Source organism: Haemaphysalis longicornis, unplaced genomic scaffold, assembly GCF_048455015.1.
Source record: "Haemaphysalis longicornis isolate Haplotype H1 unplaced genomic scaffold, Haemaphysalis longicornis Haplotype H1 scaffold_8, whole genome shotgun sequence".
Lineage (NCBI taxonomy): Eukaryota > Metazoa > Arthropoda > Arachnida > Ixodida > Ixodidae > Haemaphysalis > Haemaphysalis longicornis.
This window is the reverse complement of record NW_027526445.1, coordinates 184,829,928-184,851,446: the sequence shown is the minus strand read 5'-3', so window position 1 is coordinate 184,851,446 and position 21,519 is coordinate 184,829,928. Positions and strand designations below refer to the sequence as shown.

General features: G+C 46.6%; 2 protein-coding genes across 2 annotated transcripts in view; both read left to right on the top strand.

Annotated features, from left to right (window-relative positions):
- Positions 1-21,519, top strand: part of LOC144149427 (U4/U6.U5 tri-snRNP-associated protein 1) — a 70,960-nt gene that overhangs the window by 18,320 nt on the left and 31,121 nt on the right. The window contains exons 11-14 of the mRNA XM_077680989.1: positions 774-833; positions 6,426-6,547; positions 9,427-9,518; positions 10,288-10,415. Coding sequence (XP_077537115.1) covers positions 774-833; positions 6,426-6,547; positions 9,427-9,518; positions 10,288-10,415 — 402 coding nt within the window. The remainder of the gene's footprint in view (positions 1-773; positions 834-6,425; positions 6,548-9,426; positions 9,519-10,287; positions 10,416-21,519) is intronic.
- On the top strand, positions 12,435-17,729 carry LOC144149428 (uncharacterized). The gene is made up of 3 exons (XM_077680990.1): positions 12,435-12,968; positions 13,437-13,543; positions 15,466-17,729. The coding sequence occupies exons 1-3, from the start codon at positions 12,619-12,621 to the stop codon at positions 16,626-16,628; spliced, it is 1,620 nt and encodes a 539-aa protein (XP_077537116.1). The 5' UTR covers positions 12,435-12,618; the 3' UTR covers positions 16,629-17,729.

Here is a 21,519-nt window from a genome sequence, read left to right as displayed (position 1 = left end):
GATTGTTACTTTCAGAGAATCTCATGGGGTTGAGGTTATGCAGGTTTGATTCTTGTAGGCTATCAAAGGAAATTGCATGGTGTTACATATGGGAAGGCATCCTTGAACTGGGCTCCATTGCATCCATCATTTGAGGTAGCGTGGTGAAGAGCGGCCAGCAAAAGTTGCTGCCTTGGTGATGATGGCAAGAAACTGGCGGTAAACTTAACTGGTTTTCCGCATGGCGAGAGATGAGCCGAAGCAGTACAGGTACAATACCTGTCCGGGCAAGGTTACAGTACAGGACTTGGGCAGAGCGACAGCTTGGATTTGCTGCTGCGAAACGAATGAACTCTGCTCGTAGGCACCACACCACTCGGAGGCACAACATAGATGCAAAGAAGGTGTCATTGCTAGCCTTGGAATTGTATCAAAAGGACACGCACACAAGACGTGCTCGAGGTCTTCACAGACAAAGCATTTTGGGCACAGAGGTGTCGAAGCTTAGCCGATTGAGAACAGAAATTGCTTTTGTCCCATTTCGAAATAGCGAGGCAGTAGATACCGAAGTGAATCTGGGGGTTATGCAATTGAGCCGCCTCCTACTTATGGCCTAAAAGAAGTTTTGCTGCATATTGTATTACGTTACAGTTCTTACAAGCATGACATGTTGACTTATGTGGTTGATTATATTATTCAACTGTGTGTTTTGGTGTCACTGTTACTTATGTTCCGCACTCTGAGCATTCATTGACCCTGTGTCTTCCCACCTTTTCCCCTGCTTTGTTTTCCAGGACAGCCTGATTATGCCCGCCCCTCAACTCGCCACGGAGTACCTGACGCCTGAAGAGATGGTGAGCGGTCACTTTTCTTCCTTATTTTTCGCACTCTTTGTTGGCCTTGCACCATTCAGCACCATCATCACTCTTCATCGCAGGTCCGGAGCAGCTAATATCACCTTTAAATTAAGGGGGGACATGGCCTTTAAAGCAGTTTCCTTTAATTTTTAAGTTAACTCTGTGAAACTTGTCAGTCTTGCTGCTTTTTTTCCCACTAATTTCAAATGTGCTATAATTTTTTGAGTAAGTTAGTCACCAAAATAATTTGGGATAACTAGTCATTTTTGGAGGAACTGTAGACAAAACAGTGTTGGTCACTGAACTGTAGTCTTTATATTTTGCAATACTCAGGGGTGAGACAGCTGCGCATATTGCGCAGTTTTGATACAAATTTGTTCTCCTGCGCCAGGCTGCTCCAAAAGCTTGAAATTTTCGAAAACTGCGCCAAACTGCTTCAAAACAGTCTGGGAGCCAAGGATTTTAACGCTCCGGTCAGTTTCAGTGGGGAAAATACTTACCGTATAATGCGGAATATAGGTCGAGATTTTTTTTAGAGAAATTTGCCGAAAAGTCACCCCTCGACCTATATTGCAGTCACTGGCAGTTGCCATCTGGCGACCGGGCAGCCCATCGAGCCCATCGAAACCCCAAAGGCACCATCGCCACCACCATCAATCGGACGCGACGCCATCTCTGTTTTGTTGCTTCTCTCGCTGTCGGCGAATGTGTGCGTGTAATTTTCTTCTTGCTCAAAATGAATTTAGGCACTTGGTGCCAGTTCACAGCAGCATTTAAAAGAAAAGTTGGGGGTTTTCCAAGGCCAATGACGTGTCCGCCTTGCGCCAGTTCGGTATCACCAAAATAAGTTTTGCTAGCGGCGTTAGCTGAAGGGCAGTTCTCGGTATGCAACGTCGGAAGACCTCGTTTCATGGGCGCTGCTCTGTGCACCTGTGCTGCTGTACAAAGGGGCAAATTTTGTCCGCTAGCGTCGTGCGATGTCTCTACGAATGGATACCCCAAGACGTTTGCTGACCGCCTGCACAGACTGGCTGTCGCTATGGTCTGCACACAAGTGTCCCATGCTTTGCACTCACTTCACGATGACACGGTCTTGCGAGTGTTTAAGAAGTGCTGCATAAGCAATTCACTGGACTGCACCGAGGACGTCCTGCTGCGTGGGCGACAGCGAGCGAGAAGCAGTCGTCCGATGATACTTCAGACAGTTTTAAATGAGTAATCTGAGACGGAACAAGTTATAGTCTCAATAAAACAATGGTTGGTACCTCATAATTTTTTTTTGCATTTTTTGGCTACAAGGTAAGGGGGTCGACCTATATTCCGCCTCGACCTATATTCCGCATTATACGGTACTGGCTGCATACTTTTCCAGCATCTTTAAGGTGACGTTGTTTGCAAAGGTTTAATTGATTGATAGTTCAGTAAAAAACCTGCATAAAATTGTCCCCGAGAGAGTTTATAGTTTTTTTCGAAAGTTTCAGTGTCGGGTTGCACATGTTATATTGTGTGAGTTTTGAAGTTTCCCCATCGAAAACCATTGCAAATTCCTCTAGAAAAAGTACTTGTGCACTGAGGCGGCGAACTACTTGTGCAAGGTGATGAAAAAACGGCAATTTTAGGAGCGCCGTATCTCCGGAACGACTTTACTGGGCGCCGCTATTTTGGCGTGGTGAAGATTGGAAAACGACCGCCGCGTAAAGCAGTTGCTCGTGGTTCAGGCAGAGTGCTCTTTGCCGACTTCTACCGTGGTTTTGGTTATTGGAGTGGCTGGGTTCACATTTAGTCGTTTGATCTGTTGCGGGGAGTTGCGCCACTAGAAAGACGGGAGTTCACTAAAAACAACATGGTACCCGCGAATTCGCCGTGTTTCGGCATTGGGTGTGAGGCGCGGTGCGTGCTTGAAGTGAAATTTCGCACTCATTGCAGTGTTATTAAACGCTGAGTTATTGCTGCCTTTGACAGCGAGCGGCGATAATGAAACGACCGACACTGCAGAAGTGGCGGCGCAGGCTACATCGCTGCAAATTGTCCAAGCAGTGTCCGATAGCGGGACGGGCTATTATGCACCTTAGTAATAATGGTTTATCCATCTTAAATGAAATTTAATGCCAAAACGGAGGTGGCTATACATACCAACGTTGCTCAAATTACGATCGTAGTGAACGTGCACCTTGCGACGACTGTTACCTCGTTTTGCGCAACTTTTACCATGGCGATGTCTACACTTGTGCGTAAAGCCGAGTCTGGGATTACAAAAATAATTTCGGCATTCAGATGATAATAAAAGTGCCTTTCGATTGCTTAAATTTTCAATTCGATATTTTTCAACGGACCCCCACTCTTGCATAGAGGCTAAGAATTTAAAAGTGGTTTGTAAAAAGGTAGTGCAGTTCGTACCTTGTGATACTCTCGTAGAAAAGAACATTATTGAAAGGCTTTCAGTGTTATGTACGTTCAAAACCGATAATAAAAAGGGCACTTCTCGCCCCCCCCCCCCCCCCCCCCCCCCCCCCCCCCCCGAGTTGCCAAAAATTTGTTTTTTTAGGCTCCCAAGGTGACAAAATAAATGTCGTTCATCTGCTCCAATTCAAGGTTCTGCTGCTCCAAAATCAAGATTTTGCTGCTCCAAAAACTGCTCCCAAATCTGATTCAGCTGTCTCACCCCTGAATACTAGGAAGCCTGGTGAGTGCAATAAGAGAATCGGTTTTTGATGCACCGCTTGGAACTAATATTTTACGGCTCATTAAAATTTGTTGTTTGAAATGGGCATTCAAAATGGTTCCTTGCCACTGGTGCCACCGAAGTTTAATGAGCTGTAAAATTAGTTCCAAGCAGTGCATCAAAAAACCGATTCTCTTATTGCACTCACCAGGCTTCATAAAATATAAAGATTACAGTTTTATGGCTAACACTCTTTTGTCTTTTGTCCCTCCAAAAATGACTAATTATCTCTAACTATACTGGTAACTAAATGACTGACCCGAAAAATAATGGCATATTTGAAATAAGTGAAAAAAAATCAGCAAGACTGACAAGTTTCACAGGGTTTACTCAACAATTAAAAGAAGCTGTGGTAAGATCAGTGTACCCCCCCCCACACACACGCACACACCCTAAGGCAAAGTACAAGTTTGGTTCTTTAAAAAGACTGCTTTGTCTTGATAACAATGATACGTATCAGTTTTGTCACAAAATTCGAACAAATAATCGAAGTATCGAGGAAGATGGATGAAGCAATGGTGACTCCACAACCAGTTTCCGGCGAAGTCGCTGTGATGTCGTGGAGTCTTGTTTGTGTGACTGGGGGCCGCTGTCACTGTAACATCACTGTAACAGGAAGTTTAGGAGTTAGCAATACTTCTCGCACTTTTTCGGTTTTAAAGAAATGTCTTTTGTGGCTGAAATGGAGTTGTGTGGTCACCAAATGCTAGTTCTTTGAAGTTGAACGAGGTAGTATTTTGTCCTCATGCGCCTTTAAGTATAAGCCGCAGCATGTGACAAAGCAGAAACATGTAGCCTGCTTTTTTAGGTCTTTAGGAGCGCTTTGAGGAAGCATCAGTTAGGGTTTAGCAGGTTTTTGTGAGAATGCAGAGCAGGCTTTCACTTTGCCTGCATTGCCAAATATCTGCAGAAAAAAGTTACTAGATAATCATTGATAATAACCGTTCGCTGTTCTTCTGGTTAGGTGGAAATGGCGTAACATCTTTTGCATGGCAAGTTGACTCATGTTTACTAAACTAGAAAAAAAATTTCTCCCACCTCCCCTCGCGGGAACCCCTGTGTAGATGCGAGGCATAGGGGGTTCCGTTGTTGTTTCCGTTAGGTTGATTCTCCCATCGCGTGAAACGTGCCGTGAACCCCCTGCCATGGCTATGACGCAACGTGGCACGGCTATGACGCAACACAATCCACTTTCATCCAAGCCAATCCAATCGAATCCAATCCAATGCCCCTCGCGAGAGAGTGTTCGCTATCGGAGAGGAGACGGGCTGAGCGGCGGAGAGCGCAGCTCGCGCGGCGAGGAGAATGGGGGAGGGGTGTGGACGGACAACAACAACGCCGTATGGAGGGACAAGGCGAGTGAATGAGATGCAGTCGCATCTAAAAGTGTATGATGAGGACGTAAAAAGAAAAAGATATAAGGCCGAGATTACAGATAATTATGAAGGAAAGAGATAAAAGAAAAAAAGATAGTGTTCGTATGTAATTGTGATTTGCATGAAGTTCTTGAATACAGTTAGCTTGGCCGTTTGGCATTGAGGATGCTTGATGAAATGTAATGGCTGTTGTTGTGACTAGTACTGTTTAAGGGCCACATTGTTTCTTTTTTTTCATACATGAACGAAGGGAAAAATTTGCCAGTGCATTGGTAAAATAAGAAAATGCGTACGCATAGTTTTTCAACATTCCGGCTATCATGGGTAGTCAAAGCTTACTTTTTTTGACAACATTGAATGTCATATTGGATCAAATAAAGTCGGTTGAAATTTTTTTTTCTTAGAGCAAGTGGGAAAGTTCATAAACACGTGTGGTGTGGATAAGTAAAACAATATGTGAAGCAGCAGGAAAACCCTGTAGTGCCTTCAAAAAGGTCACTGTAGGCTCTCAGATATGCCTTCTTTGAAACTGAGGAAGGAATCTGCTGGTATTCTTTGGCTGGTCTTGATTGCCATGACGAATCAAAATGATTGCCTCCTAAGGCATCTTTACAAAAACTTCCACGGCCATATTTTGCAGTCCTGTGCAGTCTTAATGACTTGCAGATGGCATTGTCATGTGAGGTAATGAACACAGCTTGTAACAAATTGCGCTTCACCAAGCTGCAAGAAAGCTTTCGCTTCCTCACCGTCATCAGCAGTGTGGTTTGTACAGACATTTGTTGTCGTACACTTGCTGTGTTTCTCTAGGGATAGAGTCAACAGGTTAATCTTGCGCTTATGTAGTTAGGAACTGAACGACCTCGTGCTTGTCCACTTTCAACGGAGGAAGTACGTTTGGCATTACAGTAAAAGCTCGTTACAAGAGACGCTGTTACAACAGACACTTGGCTACTCGAGGCATTTAAATGAAAATGGTTTGGTTGGTTTTCCTATGTTTGCCATGTTAGCAACATCGCATACAAGAGACCTTGGTTACAAGAGACGTGTTTTTTGGTTCCCTTGAGTGTCTCTTGTAACGAAGTTTTACTGTATTTAATAATTGACAAAATGTTCCAAAATCCAGGGGACATTACTCTTAACTTCCAAAACGTCTTATGAATTGTTTTAATGCTGTTGAGTAAAGCCAGTTTTTTTTTTAAAGTTGAGAAAATTAATCACGGCTGCTGTCAACAGTTTTCTATGCAAACAAAATGTTAAAAACAAAAGAATAAAGGCCTGTTGGCTAGTGAGTTGATCTGCACCTGCTACACAAAATTTGAGAGGCGTTCACAAGACATGGCAGCAACATTTTTTTTGCTTCCAATTTGATCGTGCCTTGCACGTGGGTTGTGCAAGAGAAACACTTCCTTGCACGGGGTGGTGCATCCCCTTTGAAAGAGTGTGAGAGACTTAATGCCTTGCACTCTCTGTCTGTTCTCCTTCTTCAAGACCAAGTTCAAGAAGGCCAAGCGGAAGGTGCGTAAAGTGCGCAAGCGGGAGAGCTTCAAGGCTGACGACCTCACTCCGCTGCCTGGCCACTCAGACGACAACAAAAGGGATCATGGGTCGAGGTACGTGGCACTGTCGTGTTGTGTGTGTGTGGGAATTGCCTCGACAGCGTCTTCACTCGTGTTGGTGTGGGCTTGATTAACTGGGGCCTCTGCATTTGTGGTGGGGAGCGTTGTGCTGAACGTCGTGATGGGTGATGTCTTGGTTCGGTATGCAGAATACGCGGGTGCTGTCAGAAGTAACCGGAAATAGAAGCTATTGTGTGATCTAGCGCACTTCTGTGGCACCCTCCTGTATTGTCCAAATAAAAGCTTAATGCCTTTCTATTTACCGTATTTTCCGGTCTATAATTCGCACCTTTGTATAAGTCGCACCCCCCTCAAAGTGACAGTTTTTCAAAAAAAAAAAAAAAACGTATATAAGTCGCACCGGTGTATAAGATGCATCGGTATATAAGATGCATCGGTATATAAGACGCACTTGTTAATTAGGTAGACTCGTAGTGAATCAAATCGTTAGAAAGTGCGGCGAAAGTACATGGTTGCGGCGGCCACCGCCTATTAACGCATCCCCCTGTAAGCAGGGCTAGACACGGGCATATAACATCCAAAGTCTAGACAGAACTAACTTCTCGAAAATGGTTTATTGATGCACACAGATGGCATGTACTTACAGCCGGCGTTTAGGCAAAACCATCGAAGTCTTTTTCCTCAGACTCGCTAGCAAATAATTCAGTATCTTCAGTGGGAGTTCCACCGGCACATCAGTCGTCCTCCGACTCTCTGATGTCTTCTTCGCCAACATCGTTACCACTCGCGGACCGGATTACTCCGGCCTTTATCAACCTGGCTACAACTGTTTTTGTAGAAATGGGGTCCCAAGAGTCAGAGACCCATTTGGCCACCTCTCCAAACGTCGCGCGTCTCTTGCGTGCTGTCGTAAATCAGTGCAATAAAGGTGTCATGGCGGACGAAAGTGATGCGGCCGGAATCGGCCCGAAAATCGAAACTTATCCGCAAGCTGTCATTTTAAAAATTAGCAGCACATTTACCTCCTTCAGAGTAACTCTCTGTAATAATTCATAAACTGCATTTTGTTTTTGCAACCCAGTTTGATGTTACTTTGAATTTATTCTGAACTGTAGTTACTGCGCATGGCGTAAAGTGGCGCGTGGTTGTCACAGGCCATTATCATTGTTTTTGACCAGAAAAAGCTGCAAATTCTTTGGTGTAACGTCCCGAAGCAACATACGGGCTATGAGAAATGCCGTGCCGGTGGGCTTGGGATTGATTTACACCATAGAGCTGTGTCTCAACGTGCACTGGCCACGCGCGGCCGCCGCGGACCGGATTTATTTCATACATAAGTCACTCCGGTGGATAAGCCTCACCAACGAAAATTTCAGAAAGAAACCGTGACTTACCTATACACCGGAAAATACGGTACTTGTTCCCGTTGGATAGTGTCTTTTTGAAGTTGACAACCTTAAAGTTCTGCGCTTCGTGGAACATGTGAGGTACAGAAAATTGTTGTGAGGTGTACAGAAGCGCTCGCTGGGAAAAGGAAACAGTAGCACCAAAGGACAGCAGGCTAGCACTGAGCATGCAGTATGGGCCATCTTGAGAGGGTAAGCAGAAGGCTCCTGGCGATGGCTAGTGAATGGAACAAGCTTCGGAGGGTGTAGTGATGGGCACAGCCACACGGATTTACAGCAGCAGATAAACAGACGGTCCTCCTAGGCTCTCGCCTTCACATTCTTAGTAACTTCTAAGCATCAGCCGAAATCAGTTTATACAAGGATACCATACGACTGGCACAAATTCTAAGCTCGTATACAGGCATTATATGCTAAAGTGTTAGTAATGACTCCTTTATTTTATTTACTTTTTTTTTTGTTGCAGGAGTAGGCGGTAAGTGGGTGCCCCTCCCCCCTCTCCATTTTTTTGGGATTCCTATAAAATATCTCATGCGTTTGAGCAGAACAGATGAGGTGGAGATCACTGGCCTTTTCCGTGCAGTGACATGCAGCACTGGTTGGTTAGGATGGCCAGTGTTGAAACTTTTCTATTGGGCAGAAAAGTAAAAAAATTACAGCCATTCCACTCAACGTGAAAGCTGCCAGAAGTGTAGAGCAGTGATTTGCCACAATGGGCTGTGGCACCGTTATGCACTCACTGCTTCCACCCATCACGCTCTTCGCCTCCCTGTCTCGCTCCTCTCTTGATGAATGGAACGGAGCTTTGTCCAGCGCACTTCAAATTTCCCGCCTTCGCAGTGTGCGCGCGCCCCCTGCCTGGAACCGCGCGAGCTGGAGTTCTGTTCTTTTTGTGCTTGCTTTCATCCCACACTTGCCGGCACCTTACTGCGCAGTTTGGAACGGGCTGTTTCTGGCGGCCACTTTTTTCGCTTACTATCGTAAAAACAAACCCAAGGGGCATTCCTAACTAAATGGACACGGGGGCTGCCGATTACATACACAGATTTTGCCTCAAATGTACCTGCAGTTTTCTTTGCACTAAGCAACGGGGAGATGTAGGACAAGTGCCAGCGGTTCAGGAGGTTTGAACGCTTATGACCATTAAACTGCTTGTTTTTTGAAGCCTCTGTGTCGGTTCGTTACGCCATAATGCTGTGGGGCTCTACTTGGGTGCGTTATCTCGCTGCGCCGTCTGATTCCGGCAGCCGCTTGACATTGCGACAGCGAACGAGCTACGACGACAAGGCTAGCCCCTGAAGTGCTCTGCACTTTAACGGCATCTGGGAGCCACGCAGCCCTAGGGCAGCATTTTGCTAGAACCAAGTTGACACCAAGCAGACGCTTTCACCCACTTGTTCACCAACACTTTTGTTGTTGGTAACAATGTTTCCGACCTAACAGCAGCTCTTCAACAGACAGTTTTGCAAAACGCCGATGGCCGACTTTTTCCCTGGTCATTCGCAGGCGGCGCCATGACAACTTCAACGAGCCCGTCTTTGTGAATCCTCAGAGCCAGCAGTTCTTCGGAGACGCAGCCAAGCCTGCTGAGGAAGAAGGTAGGGGGCGTATTTTGAGTCGGTTTTTTGGACTATCACTTCCAAGTGCATGCTGATAAAATTGGAGTAGATGTGTAGAGGCTGCAGCCTTGCTTCTGGTCTTGGGGTGGAGGTCCGCTCCTGGCTGCTTGAACATGGAGTGTTCCCAAAGTTTTGGAGCGAGGTTGCTCCTACAAGCTACAAGCTGTTGCATTAAGTTGTCACTTTGTGGTTTGGTGTATGACAGGGCACCGCTTTTCTCCGCGCATTTAGGTATCAGAAGTAAGAACCATCACAGTTGCACCTGCTCTGGGTGCCGAGATATCCGAGGGCGAAATGCTAGCTTCGCATTGCCAGAAAAGTGCTGTTTCACCATCGAATTCTGCATGAACTGAGCTGTAGAGTGCACTTTGAAATGCTATTTACAATAAAATATGGTGACTTTTGATGAGGAAATTTGCAGCCTAATGGATGCCGAATAGCTGTGGATGCCGAAAATGCCATTTTTCAGAAAACAATTTTTTTGACCGTTTTTTGGCCCCAAAGACCCATCTGCCCCCTTAATATGTTGTGTAACCTAAACTACACCAGACAGGCAAGAGCTGATGGCGTATTGTTTCTCTCAGGGCATAACTGCATCATAGGGAAGGAAAAAAAAAAAAACTAGTGTAGGTTAGAAAATGGCAAAAAGTTTGAGACCGATGTGTTATCTCGAGAAGCACGCTGTTCAAAGTGACCTTGTCCTCTCACCGTGGCCGATGCCTGCCTGCCTGCCTGCCTGTCTGTCCAGACGTGGTGGGCCCAGACGAGGACCTGACCGGTGTCGCCGTAGACGAAGACGAAGCAGAGCAGAGTTTGGAGGCTGCCCTGAGCAAGGCCCGCCGGATACGCCAAGTGGAGGGCAGCTCTGTTCAGAAGGTGGGCTTGTTCGCCCTGTTGCCTTCACATGGGCTCCTTCTGTCTGGCTTTACTTTGTGCTTGCTTTTTTTTTTAACACTTAAAGTCTTCTTTTAAAGGGAGACATGGCTCTTAAAACAGCTCCCCTTAATTTTTAAGGAAGAAGCTCTGTGAAACTTGCCAGTTTTGCTGCTTTTTCCCCACTGATTTCAAGTATGCCATTATCTTTTGAGTCTGCCAATTAGTCCCCGAAACGATTAGAGGTAATTAGTCATTTTTGGAGGAACAGTAGACAAAACAGTGTTAGTCACAGAACTGTAATCTTTATATATTTTCTAAATCTACGAACCCTGGTGAATGCAGTAAGAGAATCGGGTTTTTGATGCACCGCTTGGAACTAATTTCACAGCTCATTAAACTTTGGTGTTTGAAATGGGCACTGAAAATGGTTCCTTGTGCCACCCAAGTTTAATGAGCTGTAAAGTTAGGGTCTATTCGATTCAGCCTGCACCTCTTGAACCAGTTCACAGCGGTGCAAAGTGGGTTCCACCATCGGCGGAACCAGCCCTGCACTTTTTTCGTCTGCTTCTGCACCTCCTCGGCAGGGAGTGCAGGCAAAGCCGTGAACCCGTCCTGCACCCGTCGGCACCACCGGTGAATCGAACGGCGCGGTTCAGGTGCCGTGAGCTGCACCGCTGAAACGAACGGCGAAGTGCGGCACCGCCTGAACTGGTTCACGCGGTGCAGGTGAAAAGAATAGACCCTTAGTTCCAAGTGGTGTATCAAAAGACCGATTCTCTTTTTGCATTAACCACGGTGCGTAGTTTTGGAAGATATAAAGATTACAGCTTTGTGGCTAGCACTGTTTTGTCTGTTGTTCCTCCAAGATCGGTAAATTATTTCTAATTATCTTTGTAACTAATTGGCTCACTCAAAAAATAATTGCATGTGTAAAATTAGTAAAAAAAAAGCAGCAAGACTGGCAATATTCACAGAGTTCACTTAAAAATGAAAAGAAATTGTTTTAAGAGCGATGTCCACCCTTAAAGGCAGTTTGAGGTTTTATGTAGTGAAGTGCGTCTTCATTGCACTGTTTTAAAGGGAGAGGAAACGAGAGAGGAAACCGCTTTTTTTTTCCTTTGGCTTTTCTCACTATTCTGAAGAAAGGGCATAGAGTAGGGCTGTAATTGCTGGGATTGTATTCCAAAAGGCATTTGCAATGGTTTCAAGGGAAGGCATTTTGTAACCTTCCATCCTTGAAGCTTTGTTGTGTGGCAACTGGCATTTGTAGGAATGATTAGGAGGTGGAGCATGGTAGGGTTGACTGAACACCAAACACTCTCTGTATGCTCTGAACTCTTCCTTGCTTCATAACATTTGTAAATGAACAAGTTTGGGGGTAATGTGATTGATAGAAGGAGCAACAAGTTCACTGTGGGAGTAATGAAACAGTTATAGGAGAAAGTGCAGAGAGCAAACAAGAAGACAAGAACATCTGGGTGGGGGGCGATGGTATCCACTGACAGGGAATAGGCAAAGCGTGGTATTTTGGTGTGGGCTTTCGTTCTGCAAAGCCGACCAACTCTGAGTAATGGTGATTAAAGTGGCCATGAAGACAAAATACAACTGTGTTCAGTTTGAAAGAGCTAGCTTTCCGTAATTCACTCAGGTCCATTCCAGTTATGATAGATGTTATTTTATCTGAAAAAAAAAATGCGAGAAAAATTGAACAAGTGTCAAATTTCGCAGCACCGGGATGTAATAGAGGCATGAGTGACATTATATGGACCAGCAATAAAAACGTAGGTATTGTTGTATTAACCGCACGCTAGCATTCAAGTGCCCAGTAATGTTTCTTGGCGGCAGCTTGGATCGGTGGCTGCAAATCGAACAAACGAGATTCGGTGACATCATAGAAAAATTGCTGGAAAGTGGTGGGGGAGCAGTCACTGCTTCATCCCTTTTCCCTAATCCTGCTGCAACGAAACTGAAGGAACGTGCAAAAATTTCGTCGAAGCGGGAATCCACCTTTTTCCAGTACCGGTCCGTCTAGCGGCCGTTTGTATGAACTAAAATTGGCAGCAACCCCGCCCCCTCACGGATCCCGATGCGCACTGCCCGGACCGCCATTCGGCCATTCCTCGCAGCGCGTTTGGTGTGTGTGTGTGTTACTTCTTGTAGTTGACCACACGCGTTTTTCTTGTGCATCCCTGCGACCGCGAGGATGGCATGCGCAAGTAGCCTGCCCTCTGCGACGTGCCAGACGTTTTTTAGTGCCTACAATGAAGGTAACTGGAACATTGACTTCCGCGACGCGCCTTATTTCACAAAGGCGCAGCTGGACAGGCACTTCGGCGATGTGGCTGCCGGATTCTGCGACCGGCAACGGTCTCGCGGGTGGAACTTTAAAGTTGAGTATTTCATCCGAAACGTGGTGTGGCGGGCGGCAGAAGCTGGCGTTTACGTGCGGAGCACGTGCGTGCCTTCCATGAAGTCTGGGCACTATAAGCAGCTTGCGCTCCTGGAGTCCGGCTCTGCGACCGTTCTCGCAGCGTACTGCGAATGCCCAGCAGGGTAAGCATTATTTCCTTTGTTACTTTCAGAACGGAACTAGCGATAGCAAACGTAGCAGTGTCGGCCTTGCCGCTCCTTGGGCGAAAGCCCAATCGCGACAGATAAGCTTCATCGTGCGCGCTGCGTTCGGTTTCCCGGCTCGACAAGCCGCGCTGCGCATAACAGATGCCTTAAAACAAAACGTGCTACGTTAGGGTTCGAGGCTGGGTTGCGAGAGTGAGTACTGACAGAAAAGCAAGACGGCTGCAGCGTGCGCAGTCATGAAGCGCGTTTCCGTAGGCGCTGAAGCTTGTTGATATGACTACGATAACGAGTTGAAACATTGCGTGGCTACAAAGAGCGGCGCAGCTAAGCACAAAAGCATCGTGTCATATTTTGCTACAATGTTTACGGCGGTCCCTGTTTCCCCTGTTGCGAAATTACGTGGGTGTTCATATTGTTGGTTTATCTTTTTTGTCATCACAACAGTCTCAGCGAAACGTGTCAGCACGTTGCCGCCTTGCTGTACGCGGTTATCGACTTGAAGGAGCCTTCCTGCACAGACGTGCCGTCCGTATGGAATGTCCCCTACAAAGGTAACAACTGCTGAATGAAAGGAGGGTGCCGAGGCAGAAAATGTGGTGCATTTGCAATGCATGATATTCAAATAATTTTTATTCACAGGTAATGGATATAGTTAAATATCCAGCTCGCTCAGGCCACACGGCTTGTGTTACTTCACATCAATAACTTGCATAGGTAGTCGAAAGCCTTGACAGTAAACCCGGGAGCGCGCGTCGCTCAGTGCATGCAAAGTGGTGTAGCGGAGGGATGGCTAACTCGTGTAGTTCGTACGTTTGGTGGATCCGCTCCCTGACAAGTGTTTATTGCGCTGTTGTCTGCTGCGGTAGCTGCGTCAGATATCTGGAAACGATCCTAAAGAATACATGTGCCGATGAGGGGCTTTTTATCAAGCGCAAAAATGGAGTGAACGCATTAAAATGTTTGCGTTTCGCTGCCCAATAGGGTGATAAAAAATGTGTTATCCATGACGTAATTAATGCAGCAAGCAGCCGCACCATAAAGTGCTTTCAGGAAGTGTGCACGCCAACCGAACAAACTGTCAGAGCATGCCAGCTTCTCACCAGAGTGCTCTGGCATGTGTTGAGCAGCACGCGCTCCCGTGTTTACAGTCATAAAGCTTTCAACTATACTATTGTGTATGCTCTGTACATACAGTTCAACACACTGGTAAGTTTCCTGGTGTTGAATTTGGCGCTGTCTTGGGAATGTGAGTGAAATTTCGGTTCACGGCAACTGTATCATGCTGAAATGTTGCCTGAAGCTGTTATGCCTTTCATCCTTCAAGTGAGTAAGATTCACCTTGTTTGCGTAGAACTAACAAATCCCATATCTGACTAGGCCACTGTCTGCAGCTGCACGCAAGCTGGAGACTGTTCTAAAAATGTTGTTCAATTAAAATAGGAATGTGCCGGTGAAGCAGTATGCATGCAGTGGCAAGTGTTACCTATTGTGTCATTTCTTGTCACTGTCCTTGCAGCACTATGAAGTACCTACAACATTGGGCCTCCTCGATTATCAGTCCCGGTTGTCCGCGGACTGCCCGAGACGCAATCCGGCGCTTGATTCTCCCATGTATTCCTATGGGAGCTCCGGTCCGGACGCAGTCCTCGGACTGCCCGCAGACCGTCCAGGACTGGTAAATCGAGGAGGCCCATTGACACTCACTGCCATATTGCAGTCTGCCCATTTATTTTAAAATAGCAGCATAAATGTTACTGTTCGCGAAAAATTGAATAACTGTAATTAAGATCTGCACCTTTTTTAACTTGCAAGCCACTGGTTCTCTCTACAGCAAAGGTTTTCCCATGCTACAGCCATGCCTCAGAATTTTAAACACCAGAATTCTGACATTTAAAAAATTAAGTCTGCACCATTTGGCCGATCAGTCCTGTTAAGAAAACACTTCATATCTCGTCAACGTGAAGAGGCTGAAAAACAGTGCAGTCATGCAATTTTAGCTTAATAAAGTGCAAACATCACCCACCAACAGCCAACCAACTTGTAGTGTGGCAGTAGCAATGCCACTGTAGTTGCAGTGGCTCTATAACTAGTCACTGTGTCAAGAATGAAATCTGTGCTACAAGGTCGCGGGTTCGATTCCCGGCCACGGTGGCCGCTTTTCTGATAGAGGCGAAAAGCAAAAACGCCCATGTGTGCGAGATTTCAGCGCACGTTAAAAGATCCCCGGGAGGTCAAAATTAATCCGAAGCCCTGCACTACGGTGCGCCTCATCGCCTGTGTTGCATCGGCATGTTAAACTCCACAAATCAATGAAATCTGTGCTTCCTGCATAACTAGTCACTGTGTCAAGAATGTGAAATCTGTGCTTCCTGCTTAGGTGGTCTTCACATCTCATCAGTACCGATAGTCCTTGTCCATGCCCTGCACTTGTTGATTGCACTTACTGCTTATTAACTCGGTGCATTTTATGCAGGACACAGTCGGCCCAGCCCAATGCCACTGCAGGAGATTCCCTTCTGGAAGGTGAAGACTGGACAGCCACGGCTGGAGAAGAGAAAGAGGGACAGCTGCCCCTCACCAACCGTTGGCCCCCTGGATGTTGCTGGCCTGGCTGACCACCTGCACACCAACAACCCAGGCATCCTGTGGCTTCGCTACGAAGGGGACCCTGCAGGTGGCGACTCTCCTCCTGATCATGTGGCTCTGGCCGGCCAAGAGAACGCTGGCCCAGTCGTCCCTGTTGTCTCGGATGGGGCTGACCTCACCTCCGTAGAAAGTAGGGAACTCTTTCGTGCACACGTTGCTAAACTAGTGCCCATGTGTGCGGAAGAGAGGGAGGCAGTGCGCCTGGCGACGGTTGGCCAGGCCGATAATGGTGTGTGGTTGGAGGAAAGGAGGGGCCGCATAACGGCATCCCTTTTTAAGCGTGCCGTGCGGTGCAGGAAGCCAAACAGCCTGCTAAAGGAAATTTTCCAGTACTATAGCAACAACGTCCTCCCAGAGGAGGATCCGCGTTGCTATGGGAAAGAAATGGAGCCTGTGGCAATTCGGCGCTACGTAGAGACCAAGAGTCTCTATGACGTAGGTGTCACTGTTGAGCCCACAGGCTTACATATACACGACAAGTACGCTTTTCTGGCTGCCTCACCTGATGGCATTGTCCGAGAGCCAAGTGGCACAGGGCTCCTCGAGGTGAAATGCCCTTCCACTCAAAAGGGAAAGACACCCGAGGTTGCCTGCTCTGATAAAAAGTTCTGCTGTGAGCTTGTCGGCAACAATGTCACACTGAAGAAGTCCCACGCCTACTACTACCAGGTGCAGGGGCTTCTTGCAGTTACAGGCCTGCAATGGTGTGACTTTGTAGTCTACACCGCTCACGATGTGCCAGGTCGTGACATTTCAGTTGAAAGAATCAGTTTCAACAAGAAGTTTTGGGAGGAAGAGATGTTGCCCGCATTACTCTACTTCTATGAGCGTGCGGTAGTCCCCGAGCTCCTGACGCGGCGAGTGGAGCGCCTTGGGAAACTTCATGTTTCAGGTCCAGGGCATGTGCCATTTCGGTTGTACCAAAACGGCTATTTTACAACCCATGCTGTCGAGAATTCTTTGAAACTGCTCATTCAGCGTATTACGTAGAGAACTCGCGTGGGCAGTGGCTGGTATAATGTGACTGATTGATTGATTGTAGGGTTTAACGCACCGACGCAATGCAGGCGATGAGGCGTGCCGCAGTGGAGGGCTCTGGATTAATTTTGACCACCTGGGGATCTTTAACATGCGCCGAAATCTCGTACACACGGGCGTTTTTGCTTTTCGCCTCCGTCAGAAAAGCGGCCGCTGCGGCCAGGAATCGAACCCGTGTTTTTGTGTGGTATAATGTGTCAGTGGATATCATCAACCCGTTTGTGTCCACTGCAGATTGAAGTCCTCCTTTACCTCCAACCATTCATGCCTTGCAATGTCCCAATCTGATGACTGTGGGGTTTAACGCGCCGACGCTGCACAGGCAGTGAACCCCGCTGTAGTGGAGGGCTCCAAATTAATTTTGACCACCTGGGCATCTTTAACGTGCGCCGAAATCTCGAACACACAGGCATTTCTGCTTTTCACCTCCGTCAGAAAAGCGGCCGTCATGGCCGGGACTGGAACCCACATCCTTGGGCTCGGGCAATGTCCCAATCTGCTTTTACTTCTGAATTTCTTGATTTTAGAGCAACAGCTGTATTACTGCAAAAGTCCCTTAGTCCCTTATTTTGAAGTCCTTTATTGTGTCAGTCTTGTGTTCAAGCTCAGCGAAGGTTAAGCCAGTGCCTCATGCTGTCGCGTAGAGAGAAGGCGTCTAATTGCTCGTTCATTCGTGTGTGTGGGGGGTAAGCCATCAGAAAATGTTCACATTCATGGCACATTTTCAATACAAACTTCACTTTCACTAGTCAATGTGTTCACTGTGCGTTTGTGCTGACGGCCTTTAGCAGCAGTTGTGTTGCCTGTAATGCAATTGTAGATGCCCAGGTTCATTTGTTTCTCTTAATTTTGTTTTATAAGGTCTGCTTACTTACTATCCCTGAAGTGCTAACCACATGGAGTGATTTTGCAAGCGACGAACTGCTTTTCGCCGACGAACTACTTTTCGCTGCCAGAAACAGTCGCTCGCCTCCCGGAAGTGGCCTCAGCGACTAGCCAATAAGGGAGCCCCACTTGTGCACGCAACCTCTGGTTTTTGAAGAGAACGGGGGGGGGGGGGGGATTTGGCGCACGCGCAAAATCCGCGCAGATGGCGTATGCAATGGAGCGGCAAAGAAAGCTTTGCACGGCAAAGTTTGTTTACATGCTGCAGCAGAAGCAAGAAGGCTCCCACACACACTGGGTGAGACCCGTGTGGCAAAAACAAACATTACTAGACCTATCCAGTAACGTTGGCAAAAACGATTTCAAAGCGAATTCTTCACGGCGTTCATGTTGGAACCGAGAGACGAGGCGCAGAAGGAAAAGCAAACCAGTTTTAGAGATGCAATGAAGTGCAAAAAGCAAGGTAGAAGGGCGTAATACTTTTTAGTCATGCTTTTTATGACAAATGAACAAAAAATGTTTGTAAACAACCCGCGTACCAGTTGCGCGTTACTATGCGCAGTGCGGCAACATTGCAATCGCCGTCCTCAGTCGCTCGAGCCGTCACTGTCGTGCTTGCCTCGGCCAGCGACTTCAGATCAGCGACTGCAGATCCTAGTCATGTCGCTGGAAAAATCGCTCCATGTGGTTAGCGCTTAAGTGTAAAATGATGTGTCTGAAGTTGTCATGTGAGACGCTGCTCATTGCTATGAGCTGCTCAGTGGCCACCTAGATGGATTTTGATTTCTTACTTGTTGTGCTGTATATTGTGTTGTGGTGTATTAGCACTGTGTTTTATTAGAAAGCGTAGGATGTGCTGTGTTGGTTCAGTGCAAAAGGGTGGCCCTTGACATTTGCAGAAGTTGGGCCAGCTGTTTCTGAGTGTACACTCGCGCCCTCACTGAGCTCCAAAATACGTCGTTTCAGTTTATTTTGCTTTGGGAACCTGTTTGTTGTGCCTGCCAGGCATGGTCCGGTGTTTGTCTACATAGGGCACATTTTCATGTGTAATAATGGATTTTCTTTGGCTAGTCACTTTCCTTAAAGCTTCAGAAAGCTATCCAAGGTTCACAGACCTATGGGTACGTTTGGGTCTCCTGTTCAAATTTTACCCTAGCCAGGTATACTCGGGGAAACTTTCTGTGGCAGTGCTGTGAAGGTTTACATAGCCGGACTACACCGTTTCACGGCGCAGCTGAAAGTAGTGTAGCAAAAATAATTTGCTGCGTGTAACCTAAGCCGTTGGAAAATAAATTTTTTAGCGTTGTATTGATAGTGCCACCAAATTATCAGCCAGAATATATGAAACAGACAGCATTATATTTTAGATTTCAAGGTTTTTTTTTGGTTGCGGCATTCACCACTGGTGTTCGATAAGTTCTCTTCAGGCAAAAAAAATGGCACCCTCGTCAACGGCAGCTTTCTTTCCCTACCTCGCCGCACGCAAGTGTGCTGCTACTCTTGCTTCTTGCCTGGTGGTCTGATAGTTCCTTACAAACTTCATGCGCATGCACAGAGATCGGAATGGACCTTTTTCCAGTACCGAGCTGCGCATGCGCGGGCTGCCAGCCCGCCATTCTTGGCAGGCACCTCCGGCAAAATAAAGCTCGTTGCTTGGGGTGTGGCTATGCTTTATAGCGCGGTGGGTTTTTTTTTCTTTCTTTCGACAGCTCGTGGTAGGTTTGTACGTCCCCACGAAAAAGGCTTTCTAAGATAAAGGGCAAAGACGTTTGAGGCTGACCAAGCTGCGACCACTGGCTGCCAGTGAGGGAGCAACGAAAATGAAAAGTAAAGCTGCGCTTTGACCGCTGCAGTCTAGTCATCACGGGAACTTGCCCTTGCTACCGTGACATTCATGTTAAAGGTACGGGTGACGAGTGGGTGCAGGAGAGGCTGAGGGACTGCAGGACCAGGATGTTTCGTGCACGCATTCTCCGAAAGCCTGACTTTTTAGGGGGCGTGCCTTACTGCCATTTTTAGTTAGCTGTGGCGGCCGCTAGGAGGACCGTTATTGGAAAAAGGTCCATTCTTTGTATCCTCAGTCATAATCTACCCTAGTCCTTTGTATGCTAGTCCTTTAGTTCCTAGTACTAGTGAATAACTCCTAGTCCTCAATACATAGCAATATATTCTTTCCATTAGCTGGTCAGTGAGAATGCAGTCTATCTCTACCTCTTTAGGCTACCTCACTGCCTTTCGATCATGTCCCATATAATTGTTCTAGAGATCATAATGCAACTTGCAGTTTGAGATTGCCAAAAGTGTTGCAGGAAAGCAGTGTGTATTATTGCAGGTTGCAACAATACACTCAAGTGTATATTATTGCAGATTGCAGCATTTACGTGCAACATTTTCCACTCGGCATTGTGCAGGTGTTTGATAGAAGTGTTGTTTTAATTTATAAGTTACTTTTTGTTCTCTCACCACTAGGCTTCTGGTGGCCTTGTAGTTCTGTTTATTTTGCCTCTGTTATGTTTCCCTAGACTACAGCGAACTAGAATATTGTAACAGTGGCAAAAGCAAGGGAATTTCCAATGGGAGGCATTGAAGCCAGAAAACCAGAAATCTGCATGGGGCGCTGCTGTAGAATACTGGAGGGGAAACAACTGTAGTGGATACAACTAACTCTCCAATTCTTGTCATTGGGTTCGAATCCTGGTGTATTGCAAGATTTTAGTGCAGAGAACTTTTAGGGGCCCGGCTTGTCGTCGCAGCTTGTCCGCTGTCACACTATCTAGACCCTGCAGTCACGCGGAGTTACGCACCCAAACAGGCTTTGAAAAGGTACCCGCTTGTCCCTTGATTCAGCTTTCTGGCCGAGAGTTAAGGGGATACTTTATCAATTTATAAAAGTAGAACCATTTGAAACTGCTGGCTCTTGTTATAAATGTCCCCATTATTGAGCGCAAAGAAAACTGCAGGTACTATTGGCGTCAGATGAAACGCGAACACGTAAATATGAACCGGAACGTGCAAAATTTTTGACAGTATTTGTACCTCGCTTGTTTTTGTTACGGTAGAAAGTAATTGTTTCATGAAACATAGGGTATGGTCGACAAATGGTAACGTACGGCAATAAAGCTTATGCCAATCAACCAATGGTGTGCAAGACACCTGAAGCACCGCACTCTTGTGTGCAGCTATAACAAACATAGTGCGCGCAGTACCAACAGCAGTACGCACAGTTACTTCTGTTTGTAACTTCCATTGTTTTACCCCACCGTTCTTGCTGCAATAAAATGAACGTGAGCAACAATATTTGAGCGAGAATAGCTTGCATTGCAAGCCTACAGGCCCTTAATTTGCTTTTGGCAGCCTCAGCCAATCGCACAGCTGTGCATATGACGTCAGGCTCTAGTGTGGGAAGGAGCTAGTTAGTCGCATGTCCACTCCTTTTTTTTTCCTAACGACACAGCTTATTTGAGCGAAGTTTAATTTAAAGGTGGTGTCAGTACGATTCTACGAAGTAGTCTTTTCAATGAACCGAAGTTGGGTTTTACCTGCGTGGCCCCTTTAACGTGTGAATTAAGTTGGCTTTGCCGCAAGGCGTTTTGATGTGAGGGAATTGAAAAATTTTCCCGATTTGTCTTCAACTTCACAGGGCCACTTCTGCCACCATTACAATATTCTGGTTCCCTGATCCTAAACTATTGTGGTGGCCTGGGGCTCCATCCTCTAAGCAGGCACATACAAGACTAAATATGAAGGCACAAGCCCCATGCACAGCTCTTGACAGCGTCATAACACTAGTGATGGCAGGCATGGCTTTTTATAGTGTTCAGCCCCAGAATTAAAAAGTGAATGGTTAACTTACATTACAAGCTTCGAGATGGTATTTTTGCAAGCTTGGATATGCTTCCTGTTTTGCTACTCGTCATGTGTTGCCTACAACCTTGAAAGCCAGTGTTTGCTTTGAAGG

Coding starts and splice junctions, on each gene's coding strand:
- LOC144149428 (XM_077680990.1), top strand. CDS start 12,619: ATGGCATGCGCAAGTAGCCTGCCCTCTGCGACGTGCCAGACGTTTTTT. Junction 12,969..13,436: donor TACTGCGAATGCCCAGCAGG/GTAAGCATTATT, acceptor TCATCACAACAG/TCTCAGCGAAACGTGTCAGC. Junction 13,544..15,465: donor ATGGAATGTCCCCTACAAAG/GTAACAACTGCT, acceptor CATTTTATGCAG/GACACAGTCGGCCCAGCCCA.